Source organism: Maniola jurtina, chromosome 9, assembly GCF_905333055.1.
Source record: "Maniola jurtina chromosome 9, ilManJurt1.1, whole genome shotgun sequence".
Taxonomy (NCBI): domain Eukaryota; kingdom Metazoa; phylum Arthropoda; class Insecta; order Lepidoptera; family Nymphalidae; genus Maniola; species Maniola jurtina.
Window position 1 is genome coordinate 6,562,158 of NC_060037.1, and position 20,120 is coordinate 6,582,277.

Below are 20,120 nucleotides of genomic sequence, written 5' to 3' on the forward strand. Positions count from 1 at the left end.
AGTAAAGTTAAGTACACAGCACCACAGCACTGAGCACAGATTTTGATTATTGCCTTTGACCACAGACAAGTAGACTTGGTACAGACTATGCCAGAAGCTATGTACATTTAATCAAGTCATCAAGTCAACAGCACAGACCACGATCCGGTCAACAGCACTGGGGACTTCGTCTGTGTTGGTGTTAGCTGGCGGGCGTGCTCTGCCTTTTTGGAGTATTTTTTTTTTTTGTTAAAACTGACTGGCAAGCGCTCTAAAGGGGTGCCGTGCGTGTGTCGGCGAGCGCCGGTACAGACGGGGTCCATACTTGTATAGTTTAACTGCCTTGTTACAAATAACTACAAACTTGACATTGTCTTTGTAAAGCCAGACGAGAGAGTAAAAAAAAAAAACAGCACTGGGGTCAAGTTAACTGTCAAACCAAAGAGTAACTTCGTCTGTGATGGCGTTTGCTGGCGCGCGTGCTGTGCTTGTTTGGAGTGTTTTTTTTTTTTTGTTAAGAGTGGCTGGTTTTTGTGTCAGTTGGTGTTTTTTGGTGGTGGAACTGATTGGGAAGCGCCAAAGAGTATAACTATAAACTAATAACTATAAACTCAAATTCAAATTGTTCAAATGTCAATCAAAATAAGTTTGGTTAATTTAAAAATTGAGAAATCTCAAATATTGAATTCATTACAGTAGTGAGTAGATTGAAAATTAATTCACATAACACGAGACATTAGCCTTAGATAAGAAAAACTTTTTCTATATTGGTATTTTATTGAATTTCGAAGCATGGAATTCATTGAAGCAATACCGGTTACTTTCAAAGAAATTACTCCAAATCACAATATTCCAGAAAAATGGAAAGAAGTGATCTTAAATACAGGTTAGTGGAATAAAATTTAGCTGTTGGTATGTTTTTCGTCTACCTTTAATATTGTAATCCACAATCATGTTGTATTTCAGGTGGTACACATAGTACACTACAAGATATCAAACTTCCTCAGAAAGCCGGTGGTTACTGGTACAGGGACTCCAAAAAGGCAAACACAAGAAATCGATTCATATATTGGTAATATTCCAATCTAGACAGTTTAAACTCACGGCCAACTGGTTGGTGTATATCCAATTAGTCTTGGAGCTTTTGGGCCATTAAAATTAAATGTGATGTATTTATAGCAAACAAATCACATCATATTCTTCTTCTTTTCTTCTTTATGACTCTCTGCAGTCTTTGGCCATAATAATTCTACCAATGTATAAGTGATATTATTAATTAATATAGTTGAGAAAACAGCATGATAATTAATCTAAAAATGGTTTATAATTTAAAAATAGCACAGCTGTCTTAACTTATGATTTTATTATTACTTGTACTTTGGTTAAGTACTGTCATTAATTTTAAAAATATTTTAGGCAAACAACCTCTGATTCCATAGAACTATCAGAAGCTTCCTTAGATGTGAATCTGGCTGGATGTAACTTAAGATGCAAAGTAGCACCAGGGACACCACCTTTGAATAACTTAGCATTTTATGAGAGAACAGCTTCACAGCAAATTGTTATGCTAGCAGCTACTGTTTCATCAGTGCATAGACTGGTGTTCCCTCATCCTGATGTTTTGGACTTCAGGTTGGATAGAAAGGTAAGACAATTTAACCAAGTAAAGATTTAATATGTCCTCATAATAACACCCCTGTTGTAAAAGCTTGATAATCATACTTTTAATTCATACTAGTATTAAAAATGCAAATATGTCTTTCTGTCTATCTGCTAGCTTTTTACAACCCATTTGTTTAACCGATTTTGACTAAATTTGGCAAAAACATCTTGCAACTTAGGTATTCTTGACCCAGAAAATTAAAGAGTTTCCACAGGATTCTTAAAAGTCCTAAACCCACATGGATGAAGTCACGGGCATCATCTATTTAGCACGAAGATGGCTTGCATCCTGGAGGTGAAAGGTGTTTTTTATGAAAAATTTAGTTTAAAAAAATAAATGTCAACATAATAAAGTTGATAAAAGTAATTTACTATAATTATTTTTAACAATTTGCAGTCAGCTATTGGATCAATGGGCAATATGACACCATCAATATTTATTGATACAAGTGCAGTAAACAATCCTAACAATTATTACATTCTCAATCAATATTCAAACACAAGTAAGTAAAACAGAATATTTTATTTCTAGCTTGTGCTTGTGACTTTATCCGCATGGTATAATTTATAGCACTCAGAGGTAATAATATAGCTATCTATAAGTGATTCAAAATTTGGAGCATTAGTTCTGGAGATTAACCCCTATATACAAACTTACAAACTAACGAATTATACCTCTTTACAATATTAGCACAGATGAATGTAATATTATAGACACATTATTCTGTTCAGCATTAACTTGTGATAATATTATGTTAATATAAGTAACTTAGCATAAAATAAGTTTTCCCACTCATTAATTGGGTTTTAAAATATTATACTGACTGCATATGCATGTTTTAGCAATCCAATATGGGCCTTATCAAAAGTCGTCCACTTTCCTCATCTCCTTATTCAGGTGATCTGTTCAGGTTGGAGGTCATCCTACACTGCTCTTAGCGGTATACAGTCGCCACACCAGAACACATCTGCCCCATCAGCCATAACATTTTCAGTATTGAATAATATAATCCTTGTAAATCATAACTACTTACATACAATCAGCATAAACATGTAAATTGAAACAGTATAATATATAATAATTATTGTATTTACTATAGACACTGGGGTAGCACATTCTTGCGCTTCCTTACTGCGAGACAATGGAGAGGCGGTATTTGCCTTGGCATTTGGTTACGGAGGGGAAGGAGGCCTGCTGCTAGTCAAGCTGCCAGTCACTGGCTCCGCAGTCACCACATTACTGAAACGGGAATCTACAGTGCCTCGATTCTTGCATGGAATTACTGGAGCATTGAGGTATAACACTACACAGTACACCGCTTATAACAAAGAGCTTATAAAGATGTTCGTAACTTTGCCACAATTTTGTGCACAAAAGGTATGATTTCACTATTTAAAACACCAGCCAAGTGAAAATCAGACTCGCGCACCGAGCGATCTATTCTGTACCATGAAAGGAAACATTTAAATAGTTAACTATTTGGTTAAATTATTTATTGGTCTATCTTGAAAATTTTTTTTTTAAAACACAACTAAGGTTTGTAAAGGATTATTACTGGAATGGTATTTTCTATTAGCTATTTTTCATCATAAGTAGCTTTAGGTATATTGTTGAACATAAAAATTTTGACCCCTCATTTCAAGACAAATTAATCAGTTTTGCTATATGGTTAGACAAGCATTGTTTAAAACTATTCCCAAGTCAATTAGTATTAGTGAAATAAGCAGCTGTGAATTGTGAAGGACAGATGGACAGGCAAAGTTGCATTGTAACCTTTTCTTACCATTTTCGTACGTAAAAAGGGCCTACTACTAAAAAGAATCATCGTCATCATTATCGCGTGCCCTCGTCGAAATGAAGTTAAGCGGTCATCATGCGAAAAGCTTCTCTATCTAAAGCCGCCGCGGATGACTAATCCCTGACCACTACCTTATAGTGTTGCTGTTGAACCATGTCCGTCTTTGGCAATCTGAAGCTCTTTTGCGTGCAATTCTTCCTTCCAACACTAACCTTGGGAATGACAATTGGACAATTTCAGTATGAGAAAAACTTGACAAATTGGGCTCTCTCTAAATAAAATATTTTGTTGTAGAGGAAAAAGCGATGGTGTAGACACATACGGCGTGGTGCTCATCAATGGTTTGGCGGTCGCGGTGTGCGGCGACACTTGTCTACGCGCGTGGCTGCTGGACGACGGCGGCGCGCCCACCGCAGTCTCCGCGCCGCTGTCACAGACACTAGATAGACCTAAATCTCCTCGTAAGTTATTGATGAAGAAACATAGGGCGTGCTGCTTGTCAATGGTTTGGCGGTCGCGGTGTGCGCTGACACTTGCCTCACGCGTGGCTGCTGTACTCAATAATAAACAAGCGAGCAGGCATTTACTATTAATCGTAATAAACAAAAGAAGAATCCCCATATTGCTCGGTTAAAAAAATATTTTATCTATCCCAAGGCTCATGAGAGTAGACAGCTGTGCAATATCTTAGAGAGCCTGTGTTATCCCCATGTTATCTAGTGTTTAGTACCTATTCTTATAAAAGAATATGAAGATGTCAATTTTTTTTAAATATATAGTCCTAAAAGGTTCAAAATGTTTATGCTTTACAGCACATGGCCACATGCTGCAATATGCAACTGCATTGGACGGAAGTATCTTGCTGGTGGCATTCCTCTCTTTCCCCAATGAATGTGAATTTATGGTGATGAAAATGCACGATGGAGGCGCCGGTGCCGTCAAATTCTCACAGATATGTCACATATTTGGACCTCAGGTAAAATATAGTTAAGTCACATTTATAACTTGATATTGTATAGTACTTTTTTTCAAAGAATATTGTGAATCTCATGGAACTACTTTAGGTTACCATTCCTTCAGGGATGTGCTAGGATTTAGCAAATAATTTGTGTGAAACCGAGCAGTAGGAACACTGCATTTTCATGGCTTAGCTCATTTAACCTGTTCTTAGTTACTTGCAGTGTGCCCCTTGGTTTCAAGGCAGGGTAGGCAAAAGGTAGGAAGTAGGAATAGTCTTATGGTAGCTTGGAGTAGTCTTATGGTTTGTTTCCACATTATGTATTCACACTCATGTTTGATTAAGTATATTATGTATGTGTTGAATGCCATAAACGTACTAAGCATATTATTGTTTTTAGCTGGACCTCCTGGATTACTCAATTGGTTATGGGGAAGGTAGCCACGTTATTTGGGCGCTTTGGACGCAGCCGGACGGTGACGCTGTTGTGACAAGTGAGTTAATTATGAGCAAAATGCATCACACTTTCAAACTAAAATTGTTAACATAACAATGGCAGTCAGTCAATCTCAGTCTGAGATTGAGTCAGTTTGTAAAAACTCTTTATTATACTCAAATTATATACAGATAACACAATAAAAAAAGCTACACTATATTTACAAATTTATAGATTGGCTGCTAGACCCAATTTGTCCACAAGCAAATCTCAACAGAATATACCAATTTATATGCTTATACAACTTATTTGCTTAAGTAAATCTATTCAATCATTCTCGTAGTCTGATAGCTCGGCAGCCCAACACGAATGAAGAGAGACCAGGTGTAGGAACAACAGCTTTACCTGCTCTGACGCACGGGAATACAATACTGCCAACTTCCCAACTCTAAGCTGAGGCTCTTAGGCTGAAATCTGTAGAGTGTACTTTGACGTTGCTCAGACTTGAGTTTCAGTTAAAATGAGACAGATTTCTGCTCATTTTAACAGTATCAAAGTCAACTTGTGTACTATAGATTTCAGTCTTACAGTATTGTATTGCGCACAGGCAGCGCGATCGGCGCAGAGGCGAGCTGGCGCGCGGTGGCGGCGCGCGAGGCGCCAGGCGCGCTGCCGCAGCTGGCGTCGCACCAGCAGTACCGCGACCGCCTGCTCGCGCCGGGCCTGTTCCCTCAGGCTCTCGTCAAAAAGGCTCTCGTGGTATGTAATAAGTAATAACTAACTGACCCGCCCCGGTTTACATGAGTAGAATTATTATCATAAAATTGGTACCGAAAATTCCTGAAACTGTTTGATAAATCATATAGCATGACAAATGAGGTAAGTAGTACCAAATAGTTATAATGACATAGATTCTTTCGTTGCCTCTGCTACTTGAAAAACATTCAAACGGTCCTTCAAGTTCACAGAAGTTTTTTTCGAGTTCATTTCCGCGATCAGCTGTTTGCAGGGTTGTTACATTAGAGTTTTAAACACCCTGAGTTTTAAAAGTCCTGATCCAATGGGTATCTCTGGCTTATTTTATTTTAACTGAAACCCCAAATACCAAAAAAAAAAACAACAAATTATGACAGTTATGACAGTGTTTGTTCAATTAGTTTGTAAAAACCTGCTTTTTTTATCAAAATCAATAAGATTGACAAGTCTAGTGCTATAGTTTTCCACAGGAAGCATTACGATCGGGGACCAATATATTAAGACCTGTTGTTTTAGTTAATCAAACTTTTTATTTTAGTTTAAACCTCAATAGCTCAAGAGCAATGGTTAAATGAACAAAGTGAAATCCAAAAGGTTGGTGGTTCAAATCCCACCCGTTAAAATATTGTCGTATCTACTCCTAGCACAAGCTTTACGCTTAGTTAAAGGGGAAAGGGTGTGGTCATGATAAACATGGCTTATATTCTTTTTAAAGAAATTGCCACAATAATGTGGTGTAATGTTAACAGATATACCGTCGGACCTGGGGCGGTGCCGAGACGGGAGTGGACGGCGACCTGAGGGAGTCCTGCATGGACGCCGTACAGGCGCGCATGCGCAACCTCGCTGCACGCTCCACTACGCTCGACCATTCACAACTCATGCATAAGTAAGTTGCTAGACAAACAAACAATCAATGAATCAGCCTGTTTGCATCCACTGTTGGACATAGGCCTTCCTAAGAGCGCGCCACCACACACGGCCCTCCGCCTTCCTCATCCACCCACTTCCCGCCACCTTCTTAAGGTCGTCAGTCCAGCGGGTTGGAGGTCGTCCCACGTCCACTGCGCTTGCTGGTACGCGGTCTCGACTCCATAACACGTCACACATAAACACGCAAACTCACTATTTTATATATTTTATTTATATTTATAAGGAAAACTTACAGCCAGCTACAGGAAGTAAGACAAATAAATCATCACCATCATCAACCTTTCGTCACCTCATTACCAAGCACGGGTCTCGTCTCACAATAAGAAGGGTTTAGTCAAAGTCCACCATCCTAGCCAAGTGCAGATTGGCAAACTTCACACACCTTTGAGAATATTTATCAATCTAAACTCTCAGGCATGTAGGTTTGTTATGTTTTTGTGAGCTAATGATAATTAATTGCATTAACATACATAACTCCAGAAAGGTAGAGGTGTGTGCCTGGGGTCGAACCCCGAACCTTCTCGACTAAGAGGCTGACCTCTTAACCACTAGGCTAACCTAGGTTTTTGTAATAGTTAGTATAGGTAAATAAGTTTCATAGATTTTAAATTTTTTTTTTAGGTGCTGGTCTGATTTGTACAGCTGGTGCATGCAGTACATGGAAGGGTTGCAGAAACCACTCGGTCTTATGGTGTCAAAACATGTATGTTTAATTTTTTCTACACTAGGTTAACGTATCACATAAATCGATGTACTTCTTATGCTATGATGGCGTATATACTCGAGTTTTAAGGTATTGTGAAAGAAAACGAATATAGATTTCGTTGGTCTTGTTTAACAGGAGGACTTAATAACTAACTAATAATAATAATGGATTGACACATAGGCTACTTTTCATCTCGGAAAATCAATAAGTTCCCACGGGATTTTTAAAAATATTATTATAAATGCAAAACTGTGTCTGTCTGCTAACTTTTCACGGCCCGTCAATTGATATTGACGAAATTTGATACAGTACAGAAAAGATCTTGAGTTCCTCAGGAATTTCAAAACCTGTCTGCGTTATAACGTTATTCTGTTGGGTGCATTCAGTGCGGCGAAGCGGAGAGCGGCTGGTGGTGCGCGGTGGTGCGGCGCTCGGGCGTGTCGCTGGTGCGGCAGCTGGAGCCGCTCGAGCGCATCATGCTATCGCCCGAGCCTGAAGACACGCTGCCCGACGCGCGTGCAACTATGGGTACGTAATGGGTACAACACTTGTCATGAGCATCCGTTTGCAGTTCGCTTTTTGCAGTACATGAGCGGACTGCGTTCATTATAATGTTGTTGAGTGCGGCAAGGCGGAGAGCGACTGGTGATGCGGCAGCTGGAACATTTCGAACCATGCTGCTATTTTCTTTGATACGTAGACTATGTATGCCTAAGCTGCACACACTACTTCACTCATCCGTACGTATGTACGTATCAATATTGTTTCCATTTTTGTCAGCATCCTTGGCTTGGGGGTTTCCTTAGGTAGTACATCGGTGGTGATGGTGGTGGTACATCGCTCACTCCTTCCTTGTTAAAGAAGCAGATGCGTTGAGACTTCATACCAGGGGTTTTGGAGGGATAGTGCTAAGTGAAATTTTCCTACCTCCTCCTTGAGTCCCAGCTTTTATTACATTACACGTTATAATAATACTATTAAATCTCACTGGTTCGTGGATAACGTAGGTGATACAGGTGAGCTGTCGGCGGATGCGGTCCGGGTGGTGGTGGCGGGCGCGCGCTGGGAGCGAGCGGCCACCACGGCGGGCGCGGCCGACCTGGAGCGGCGCCTGTTCGCGTGTGCGGCGCCACAGCACCGCCTGCTGCCGCGCCTGCTGCATCTGTTGCTCGCCGCCACGCCGCAGGATCACCCCGCACCGGTAACTATAGCCCACCGCCCGGGCACACTAGGAATGTAGCCAAGTCAAAAATAAAGTTTATTATTTCTTAGTTAGTAGAAGTTTATTAAATCGAGGTTCTTTTAACCGTCTTCAAAAAAAGAGGAGGTTCTCAATTCGTCGGAATCTTTTTTCGTCCTCAGTTACTTTCAAACTGGTGACTCACCCCATCTTCTAATGGGTAGCAGTGATCATCTATAGCCTTTTATTATTGGTCAAAACTATCTACAATTCTGAACAAAGATGGACTCAGCGCAGCAGGGGACTTCAAAAGTGCTGTCAGTCTATTTCAATAATCTCTATTACAATCCATGACGATTATTATGATTTAATATTTAGATAGAGTCATTAATGATAATAAAATAAGCACCGAAATAATAAGTTATGTTCATTTTATATTTTAATATTTTTTCTAGACTTTGTCACCTGAGCAGATTGATGAAATCACATCCATTTTGGAGCCTATCAAAGATTTACAAAATGCTGTCCTGGAGTTAAATGATGCTTTAAGATTGGATGTTCCCGAAATTGATACTTGTAAAAGTAAGTTGCTGCGAGAAAGTTTTCACTACCTCTTCTTTCTAATCTGTATCCATTATCCATACTTATAATATTATAAAAGCGAAATTGCGTCTGTCTGTTAGCTAACCTTTAACGGCCCTTCCGATAAACCATTTGTGATGAAAAAATACAGATGTATCTTGCATTCCAGGAAAGGACATAGGCTACATTTTGTTCCGTAAAAAGGAAAAGAACTATGTATTCCAATAGGATTCTTGAAAAACCTAATCCAAATTAACAAAGTCCAAGTTGGCATCTTTTATTCATAGTTTGCTTCATTGATATAGGCTACTTTTTATCCCGGAAAATCAAGGAGTCCCCACTAGATATAAAATAAAACGTAACTTACACGAAATCGCGGGCAGCACCCAGTATCATATAGTTTGTGGCACAAAAATGAAAATTGAGCTTATATTCCAGGTGATGATGAAGAAACAAGCGAGTATGACAACTTGTTTGCTAGTGATTTGGGAGTAGCTATTGTTACTGAAGCAATACGTCAAATGGCTGAAATGAGGCAAGTGTAATTTCTCAAGTATGCCCAAAGTTTAAAATTGCTCAAGAACCCTAGAACCCAGAGCCCCACACACCCTGAAGCCTGAATTAGTCCTTGGAGTCTTGGATGAAATCTCCGAAATCAAAAACTAGTGTCCAGAGTCTGTGACTAGTACCCAGAAGTTGGAAATAGTAGTTGGGAGTCCCAAAATCCCCAGAGCCTGTCATAGTCCATAGAGCTCTGAACTAGTTTTCGAAGCCCTAGACCCCAGAGCTCAGAAATACTAGTTGGAGCTCTGAAGTACCCAGAACCCGATCTATTCCATGGAACCCTGAACTAGTATTTGGAGCCCTGGATTAGACCCCAGGGCTTAGAGACAGTAGTGATTGAGCTTAGAAATAGTAGTTGGAGCCCTGGACTGGAAACCAAAGCTTAAAAATAGTACATATTTTGAGCCCCAAAGCCTGAACTAGTTTTCAGAGCCCTTAACAATTATTCAAAGCTTAGAAATAGTAGTTGAAAACTAACAGTTCCCAACACCCGACTAGTCCCAGAAGTCCCGGAGTTTACTAGTAAACTAGTTTTCAGAGCGCTGGACTATTAATCAGAGCTTAGAAATAGTATTTGGAGCCCCACAGTTCTCTCGGCTAGAACTAGTTTTCGGAGCTTCAAACTAGTTTCAAGAACCCCAAATGATTGCAAGAACAATAACTAGTCCTGCCTACAGATCGCGCGTAGTGCGCGGGGCGCTGGCCGCGCTGGGCGTGGCGCGCGGCGCGGGTGGCGTGCCGGGCGCGGGTCACTGCGCCGTGCACTGGCAGGCCTACCGCGCGCTGCTGTGGCTGAGAGCAGCGACGTTGCAGCGCCCGTGAGTATCCCTTTGATATGCTGATTTAACTTCTAAGAACAGCCATCATCAAGCCCAGCAGTTTGGTTGTGTTACAAACATAAGCTCGCGCGATTGAAATGAAATGGATTTATTTCGTGTAGGACAGCATGTGTCTCTTGTGATATGTCAAGACTTTACCACTGGTTCGGAAAGCAGCTTCTACTGAGAAGTGCCGGCAAGAAACTCAATTACACGAAATACACTCAGTTTAAACTTTTACTCAATAAGAAAATTTTACATGTCAATACTAAATATGCATAAGAAAGCTCAAACCTTGTAAGAAAGCTCAGTCACTTAGCGAGCTATGGAGAAAGCTATGCTTGGAGTTACTCTATGTGATGCAATGGAAAATTGGGGTAAGGCTATTTGTTTAATAAAACTGCCATATCCCTTCTAAGTTAGCCCGCGTTCATCTTAGACTTCACTATCATTAATCACCAGGTGAGATCGCAGTCAAGGGCTAACTTGTGTTCAAACTCAAACTCAATATCATTTATTTAAAGTAGGTACTCTTGTACACCTTTTGATGGTCAGAATTGTTAGATTTGTAAGATGATATAGTAATGATAATTAATTACGTAGACTTTAAAGTAAAGCTACGATATTCAATAAAAAAACTCTTCGGTCACCAGTGCGGCGGGCTCATCGGACGTGTTTCGGCTGAAGTTGACGGCGCTGGGCGGCGAGAGCGCGGAGGCGAGCGCGGCGGAGGGCACAAGCGGCGCGGCGGCGGCCTACGCGGCGGCGGCGGGCGGGCGGCGCGCTCGGCGGCACCTCGCGGCCGCGCGCGCCCCTACGCACTGGCACCAGGCGCTCCCGCTCATGGCGTACCACCTCGCGCACCAACTGTATCCTTTACCTGTATAGCGTTACTTTGCGGTCGGTGCATATTGCATGCTGCATGTTGCACCATACAGATTTGTCTGGTTTAGCGGATTATAGCAAATAAAGCTTTTGGTTCCTTGTGTATCCTTTACTTCGGATCACTGCCGAGCACGGGTCTGCTCTCAGAATAAATCTTTTCAGATTTTATTGTTTTATACATTTTCAATTCATCTGCAAAAGGGTAGTTCCCTTTTGCAGATGGGATAATTAGATAGAGATTAGACCAGATAATTTTTCACTTCAGAGGTGGATGCCATTAATAAAAGCTAGAAACAGCAGTGGCCTTCTAAATGGGAACCTTGAGGTACACGATTGGGCTAGGTAACTTATGGATTCGTAACTATTTGGGATCTCCGCTCTAAATACGATATTATTATTAAGATAATATTTTCCTGTGCTCATTATTTGTTTCCTGAACTGAGTTCAGTTGGGCTGTGAGCGGCGGATTTGAGTTTGGCTGGTGGCTAGCCTCCATAAACCAGCCGCGTCTCGTGCAAAGCTACGTGGCTCTTTTGGAACCCTGGTGCGAATGGAATGCTTGTTCGCGTAAGTATGTTTTATCAGCTCTTCCAACTTCACTTAGGTTGAGATCTATAGAGCGTACTTTGACTTTGCTTGCTTTAAGTTTCAGTTAAAAAGACACAGATTTATGTCAGCAATATAACGCTGTCTCGTTTTAATTAGCATTTAATATTAAGTATGTGTAAAATATTTGCAACCCATTGCATGGCGAATGTTATGAATGAATATTGTTGTAACATCTTTATTAACCTACATTTATAACAAATAAAATGATTGATTGATTAACAGTTTCTTAAATCTGAGCAAAGTTTAAGTACGCTCTGTAGATTTCAGCATTGATTATTTGACGTTGGTGCCATCTTTTGAATTCACATCATTTGAAACGTTAACAGGTATATTATTAACTTATATCCCTTTCGCAATGTTTGATGCGAAAGAAGGTAGCACTATTAAGAATTTATGCGATAGAAAGAGAGGCGTTTGTTAAATTTAATCCGTAGTGATGTACGAGCTGAATTATTTTTGGAGTACCTGATGGAAGGTAATTGTACAATGTACATATTTTATAATGTAGGCCAGTTTATCCTGGGCCTGGCTCTGCTGGAGCTAGAGGACGCGGAGGGCGCGTACACGGCGTTCTGCCGCGCCGCCAAGGGCGTCAGCACGGAGCCCTTCCTGCGCAGCCTGGTGGCCGCGCCCGACGCCCGCCTCACGCAGCACCAGGCTCTCGTCCTTTACTACATGAAGGTTAGTACGCGAGAAACGTTTCTTGGCAGTCAGACGCAATGGGATGTATATTGTATAGTGCAACATGCATAAATAGCCAGTAATAATATACTTACACTATTTCACGAGATTATTCTTTTTAATGTTTTGCCAGATTCAATTTTTTTTCGGATAACATTCAATTTTAACTTCAAAATAAACAGTTATAGGTTGACTGACGGATGGGTTTAAAACAAAAATCACACTATATGTATTTCATAATAGTAGTATAACGCACGCACAACAGACGGAAACGTTTAAGTGCGGAAACCAGCCCAGAGAGAAGAAGAATAGTAGTATAAATAAAACAATAATTTTCTCTGTCAAGCTCATAAGCTGGCCGTATGCGAGAGAGACAGAGAGTAAGTGTGTAAATGTGTTGTTAACAAGGCTGTATATTTTGTTTGTCATTTGGATTCGTTTGTCAGGTGATAAAACTGTTCGAGATACACGACGCTGGCGCATGCGTCGTCAGACTGGCCGAGACGGCCATCAGCATCGCCGATAAGGATGATCCTAACTTGGTAAGTTCGTTGTAGTAGTAAAGGTAGTTGGTTTTAAACCTATTACTATTTTTAGAGTTCCTTACCAAAAGTGTGCCAATGGGACCCTATTACTGAGCCTCTGCTGTCTGTCGCGTCCGTCTGTCTACTAAATGACTGTATTTTGTGAACCGTATTAGGTAGACAGTTCAAATTTACCTCAGAATGTGTATTTCTGTTGCTGCTATAACAACAAATGATAAAAAATTCAAAATGGCCGCCGTAAAAATTTTAAAAACCTAATATCCAATATCCATACTTATATTATAAACGCGAAAGTGTGTCTGACTGCTAGCTTTTCACGGCCCAACAGTTAACCGATTTTGATCGATACAGCATTAGCTTACATCCCGGGGACGGATATAAGCTACTTTTTATCCCAAAAAAGCAAAGAGTTGCCACGGGATTCTCAAAGACCCATCCGTTAAACCGATTTATATGTGACGCAGAGTTAGCTTACGTTCCGGGGGCAGACAGGCTACTTTTTATCCCGGAAAAGCAGAGTTCCCACGGGATTTTTAAAACCTAAAGAACCTTATTCCACGCGGATGAAAGGTGCGGGCATCGTCTATTTTCTTAAATGATGGTACGGAAACCTTCGTGTGCGAATCTGACTTGCACTTGGCCGATTTTTTTTTTGGAAACCACTGATAAGTAGATACTTATAATTGGTCGGCAGGCGATGTTCCAGTGGGTAGTGTTCAAGTGGCACCTATCAGGCGGGCGCGTGTCGCGCGCGCTCAGCGCCGCGGCCGCCAACCCCGCACCGCACGCGCGCGCCGCCGCCGCCGCCACGCTCCTCACTACGCTCGGTAACTATTTTATCCGTACTCCGAACAGATAATAGCAGTTTCCGAGGCGGCCGTTGGACTATTAACTATTCTACCTCATAAAGTCCATTAAAGGCAGCAGTAAAGGAGGGAAGGCTGCGCTGCCGGTAACACAGGTTTTCTTAGTACAGGTGTCATAGCACTCCATCTGGTTTCAACATTTATTGTGTTTACCTCTTCGGCGTTCGTGTTCTAAAGTCAAAATTAAACAGATTGCCCTTGCCTTTGACTTCAATCTCACCTGGTGGTAAGTGATGATGCAGTCTAAGACGGAAGTGGACTAACCAAGAAGGGTTATGGCAGTTTCTATTAAACCCATACCACTTTGATTTCTACACGCTTAAATCGCTTGGCGGCACGGCTTTGTCGGTAGGATGGTAACTAGCCACGGTCGTAGCCTCCCACCAGACCACCCGTATAACGACGGGCAAGACGCACAGAGACTAATTCATATGTGATACAAAGAATCAAAAGCTTAATTTGTTATAATCCGCTAAAAAGTGGGAGGGCGGGTGGTGTATGCAGCATGTATGTGACATGCCCTGCATGTTGTACCATACAGATTTGTATGCAGCATTTCATACCATACAGATTTACCTTCTTTAGCGGATTATAGGAAATTAAGCTTTTGATTCTATTGTGTTTCATGGACTTCCGCAAAGTAACGCTTGCTTCTATAGGATTTATGTGTTCATACTATGTGTAGCGGAGCGCAAACAGCTGGACGCGTTGGTGTCGTGCGGCGCGCTGGCGGCCGAGGCGGAGCGCGCGGCGGCCACGCGCGCCAAGCTGCACGACCCGCACCCGCACAACCCCTACTACGACTTCCTCTACGCGCTGCACCTCTCCCGGCATCATTACAGAAAAGGTGGCTCATTTTTAAACTCGCTAGCGTCGCATGTATTGTCATTTTTGCACATCAAGTTATAGTCATAGGCCGTAAGTCGTTTAGCACCTTAATGATAATATTACAGATATTTAGCACAGCCTCGTTCTCCAATGCACTCTGAACACGATTACAAACGGTGAACGAGAGAATCGGTTGAAGTATTTAATTGTCTAATTGTAGTTGCGGCACGCTTGTCACACCTTCATTAATCTTTCAACCCTTTTTAGAGTTCTGTACCCTAGGTGCTAGTTTTTAGGGTGCTAAAGGGACCCTATTACTAAGCCTCCGCAGTCCGTTCGACTCGCACTTGACCGATTCCTATTTCCCACAGCGGCTGTGGTGATGTACGAGCGAGCCGCGCGGTGCGCGTCGGAGCGCGGTGGCGCGGCGTGGCGGCGCCGCTGCCTGGCGGCCGCTGTCACATGTCTGCGTCTGGCCGCGCCCGAGCACGCCTTCCTCGCCAAGTCCTCCGCGCCCAGAGCGCTGCAGGTACGAGCTACACAAAACTACAAGCAACGATGAAATCAATACGGTCGATACGGAGAGTCGTGCAGCACTAAAACTATAACAACGCGGGTGTGCCGGTCACAGAAACTCAGACACTATTGAACATTGATCCAGAGTTAGTATTTGTCAGATTTGTCTCGACAAGTAGTTTATAGGATTATGTGGTCAAGGCATAATGTGGATGGCCTGTACATTTCACATGGTCAAGATAATTATTATAAAACACTTGTATTTTGTAACAGGTGATTGGTCCAGAAGAATTGGCCGCCGAGCTGCGTCAAGAAGTACCGGAAGCCTTGGATTCAGTTCAACAAGCGCTACTTAGTAAGTACAAAATAATGTTTTAATAGTTTAGTAGGTACGTTATCCCACTAATATTATAAATGTGAAAGTGTGGGTGTTTGGATGTTTGTTACTCAATCACGCAAAAACTACTGGACGGATCTGGCTGAAATTTGGTTTTTTTTTAATTCAGTCCACAAAACTGACTACAATTGAAAAAAAAAATACAAGATGATACATAGACAAAGATACATGTACGCAATTGTGTCTCCTCGATGTGGACTTGGCATGCACTATTAAAATATGTAAAATGATTATGGATTAACACACAGCCTACTTTTTATCCCGGAAAATCAATGAGTTCCCACGGGATTTTCAAAAACCTCCATCCACGGAAACGAAGTCGCATGCATCAGCTAGTTTATTATATTTTAAGAGTTTCCGTTTTTATTCGTATTTAACTATAATGTACGTAGGATTTTAATGATGATAATTAAAATTATTACTACAATTTTATCCTTCGACTTATGATCAACTTTTATCTACTATCTACTACTAGAACAATCAGTGTCTACTATCTAGTAGATACTGATTTATTTGGTGTACTTTAGCGCAAATGAGCAATTTTATTCATTAGTCCATAGCCATACTAATATTATAAAAGCGAAAGTGTCCTTGTCTGTTCACAACCCAGATTTTTATGAATATTAATAAAAAGAGAGTTTTCATTTCAGAGGGGCTACTTTTATCCCAATTCCCAGACTATCAAAACTTTCTACAGTATTTCAAACACCTAAATACATGCAGAGAAAGTTGTGAGCATCATCAAATTCATATTTTTTTACAGAAACTGACAAAATAGACTTTGAAAATTTATATCCAAAATTGAAAGAGGCAGATGCGGAAACCCTATTGGCTGTAACCAAGAGAGCAATCAGCACTAGCCAGTTTCTACCTAAATGGTTCCTCAACAGATTTATGGTATTTTTTTCCTTTTGTTGATGTAGTAAATGCGTAATTACTATTTTCTTTTTATTCATTATTATAGGCACGGCACACGCTTGAACACTATCACACATGATGGAAAGTGATGACGTGACCTTAGATGGGACGCGGATAAAAACAAAAAGTGACAGATTTTTAAAAGCACTAAAAAGTTTTTAGCTTGCGTTCGTCACTCCACTCTAATTATAATAGGCTAGCGCAGCGTTTTGCTTCGACGGACTTTAGTTAATATTGATAATATTGTTTTGAAGGCGGTAGAGGGCAGCCTGTGCGTGCGCGCTTTGCTGAGCGGCGGGCGCGCGCTGGAGGCGGGTGAGCTTTGCTGTGAGGCGCTGCGCCGCGCCGCACTGGAACTATGTCCGCCCACACCCGCACCGCGCGCCGCGCCGCTTGCGCTGGCCGACCTGCTGCTGAGCGAGCTGCCCCACCACGCGCACCATCCCCACATCCAACAGGTCATTACCATGAATTCATATACCTATTAGCTGATGTCCGTCGTCGTACCGATTTAGATTTTCAAAAGCCCGTGGGAACACTTTGATTTTTCGGGATAACGAGTAGCTTATGTCACTCTCCATGTCTTTAACTATATCCATGTAAAAAATCAGATCAATCCGTTGCTCCGTTACGGCGTGATTGAAGGACAACCCAATAAACAAACACTTTCGCATTTATAATATGGGTAGTGATGGATATTGTACTATTAATACCTACTTGAAGCAAATACCTACTTATCGCTGTCACACTTCGATTGCCGTGCGAGAGTGAAAGATCAAAAACCACTGGTGTCCGACCTTTCGCTCTAATTTGGTATTTGCTTCATGTAAATATATTAAAAGCTATCAATCTACTGTTACACTCATCATTGCTACATGTGACATGGAACATTAGGAAAGGGACAGCAATTTAGACATCTCATCAAGTTGGTACAACAGAATTAGCAATTAGCACATTCTTTCTTTATTTCAGAGCACATGCGCTTCAGTCAACTATGTTGACCCACTGACCTAATATTGGTTCCAAATTCCAATAATACTACAATTTTGTGGTGACATGATTTTGAATATTATTCATATCTTGTTGTTTTAGGTGTATAATGACCTGAAATCTCTTGTGGAGGAATACATGAAAATAGTAATACGCACATCAGAGGACATGAAGTTGGCGCAAATTAAAACTCGATAATAAATCAAAATTGTAATTGTTTATTTCTTTCCTTAAATAAGAATAAAATAATTGTCATTTCAAATTGCAGATTATTAACCTTGAACCCTTTCTCCATCACCATTTGTTTACAGTTTACACCACCTGCACCCCAATACAATTTAATTTATTCAAATAAATAATAATTAACATTAAGTTGCTAGTTTGGTCATGTATTTGGCTTTTATCACAGTATAACATAAAGGCGATAATTAAAAAAAAAAAGATATGAGCTCATATCTACATTCTATTCATTTTTGATCAATCATCTTTATAACCGTTTCATAATCAGCATAGCTTATTTAGACATAATAAATTAAAATTATCTATCACCAGTTAATTTTTTAAATGCAAAATCCAAAGCTAAATACTAGTGGCCGTATTCACAATCATTACTATGAGGTCTCACAGTGCAATTGAACGCATAGTGTAGGTTCCACCAATCAGATCATTGTAAATTGACACGATACAGTAATCTGATTGGTGGAACCTACACTGCGCGTCTTAGCGCTCTATGAGACCTTATAGTAATGTTTGTTAATACGGGTGTAAATCTTGTCATTCAATGTTTTAACTTTATGCGCATTATAGTCAAAACCATACGGACTACTTTTTCATAAATTAAAAACATTAATGCTGCAGTCAGAACAGTCTGTAGCAACTTGGCTTCCAAACCACGGAACATCATTAAAGGTTTTGATTTTATAGACGCTACTAAGGGTCTCAAGCTTGTGCCAGCTCTTAGTCTGGATTGAACCAGCTGTAAAGGGTATGTTACAGTTGTTGCAATTGCTTTTGCTATAGCTCCAACAAAAAATGCAGTGTAAGTGTCAAACTGTCCTCTAGATGTCAATTTTCTCTTCAATGCTTCATATACCATAAACTGAATAGCAGGATTTGAAACTAACAATAATGATGGCACAGTGCCAGACCATAATCCTTTCACACCCTCTTTATTGAACACATCAAAGAGCCCTTCAAATAAGTTTGAATATGAATTTTTCTCCATCTTCATTCTAGTGTTAACTACCCACAGAGGTGATGTCACTAGTACATTAACACTACCAGCTAGCATACCAAACATTAGATCTCTCAAGGCTGAATTGCTCGTTGCGGAAGCTCTTCGTAATGCATGAAATGTATAAAAGTAAACAAAGTTTGAAACTGAGAGAGACTGTAGAACAGGGCATAAGCCACGATATAAAGATTCAATGCCTTCTTCATTCGCAAGTTTAATAAGTATTTCTATTGGTGTTCCACAAAGTTTCATAGAGTCTTCAACTGTAAATAAGAGAATTAACTGTATGAATAACTTACCTTAGAAAAGAATATACACATTTTTATTTAAATTAACTTTTACAAGTGTGTGAATCTGCAAAATATTTTACAGCTGGTTCAGAATGTTGTTGCTATTGAGAAGAACCAGCAAGAAACTCAGCGGATGCTCTTTTCAAATGTTCAATTCACAATAATATTAGTAATGCCAAACTATATTAAGCTTATTTTTTGATTTGTTGTGTTCATTATTTAAATAATATTATATAATAGTAGCAAATTCACCTTGTATCCTTGACCGTAATGTGTCCAAAGGATAAAATGCTGTCATTCCAACAACACTTCCCTGAAAATTTTATAAGTAAGTAAGATTAATATTTTATAAGTAGGTATCTATACTTATATTAATACAGTACAAAATTAAAATTGATTAGTTTTTACTTACCATAGCACCGGCCAATGCATGAACTAGAGTCTCATAACTTAATAATGAGGAAGCCATAGCTATAAGGATAAATTTTAATTTTATCTAATAAAAAAAATTGCACAAATAAATATCGAACCTTTTAATAATTTAACTAAATATTAATTAATTAAAAAACATAAGACCAGCTTGTTATAAATCGTAATTTTTTAATCACATCATTTGAAATTTAATTTTTGAGTAAACAACATTTACTCTCACTCCTCACGAAAAACTGTGCACCTGTGCGAAGTTGGTGCGAACTGCGAAGTGCGTACAGCAAAGAGTATGTAATCACTACGGCGTACAGAATATTTACGAAGTCCAAGGCGAACATACTGCGAACATGAATCACTGACATCTGACATATCTAGGTCACATAGGAAACTAGGAAACCTGAGGAAACCACTATGGTCTCCGGTCTATGGTCTACGGACACATCACACAATCCTGTTGCGAAACACTATGGTTGCGATATAAGAATTGAAATGCGAACGACATTGCTTGCGGCAAACAAAATACAGCAAGCATCGACTATGCTAACACCACAGATGGCTT

At 40.3% G+C, this 20,120-nt stretch overlaps 2 protein-coding genes across 3 annotated transcripts; one reads left to right on the forward strand and one right to left on the reverse strand.

The window, feature by feature from the left end:
- Positions 1-585: 585 nt before the first annotated feature.
- LOC123868406 (nuclear pore complex protein Nup160 homolog) lies at positions 586-18,129 on the forward strand. Its single transcript, XM_045910920.1, has 27 exons — positions 586-865; positions 946-1,051; positions 1,396-1,624; positions 2,039-2,144; positions 2,742-2,937; positions 3,735-3,901; positions 4,253-4,416; positions 4,799-4,892; positions 5,442-5,593; positions 6,340-6,479; positions 7,145-7,226; positions 7,616-7,757; positions 8,237-8,430; positions 8,865-8,991; positions 9,430-9,526; positions 10,233-10,373; positions 11,027-11,242; positions 11,707-11,825; positions 12,376-12,548; positions 12,995-13,090; positions 13,788-13,920; positions 14,645-14,806; positions 15,159-15,316; positions 15,577-15,658; positions 16,464-16,597; positions 16,873-17,076; positions 17,711-18,129. The coding sequence occupies exons 1-27, from the start codon at positions 772-774 to the stop codon at positions 17,804-17,806; spliced, it is 3,804 nt and encodes a 1,267-aa protein (XP_045766876.1). The 5' UTR covers positions 586-771; the 3' UTR covers positions 17,807-18,129.
- Positions 17,807-19,869, reverse strand: LOC123868431 (peroxisomal membrane protein PMP34). Of its 2 annotated transcripts, XM_045910969.1 has the most exons (4): positions 19,545-19,869; positions 19,385-19,445; positions 18,376-19,105; positions 17,807-18,197 (listed from the first exon to the last, which is right to left on the reverse strand). In XM_045910969.1, exons 1-3 carry the CDS (start codon positions 19,599-19,601, stop codon positions 18,387-18,389), a joined length of 837 nt encoding a protein of 278 aa, XP_045766925.1. In that variant the 5' UTR covers positions 19,602-19,869; the 3' UTR covers positions 17,807-18,197; positions 18,376-18,386. The 2 variants fall into 2 exon arrangements, with proteins under 2 accessions (XP_045766925.1, XP_045766924.1); XM_045910968.1 differs by having other exon boundaries at positions 17,807-19,105; positions 19,545-19,868.
- Between the last annotated feature and the right edge of the window lie 251 nt (positions 19,870-20,120).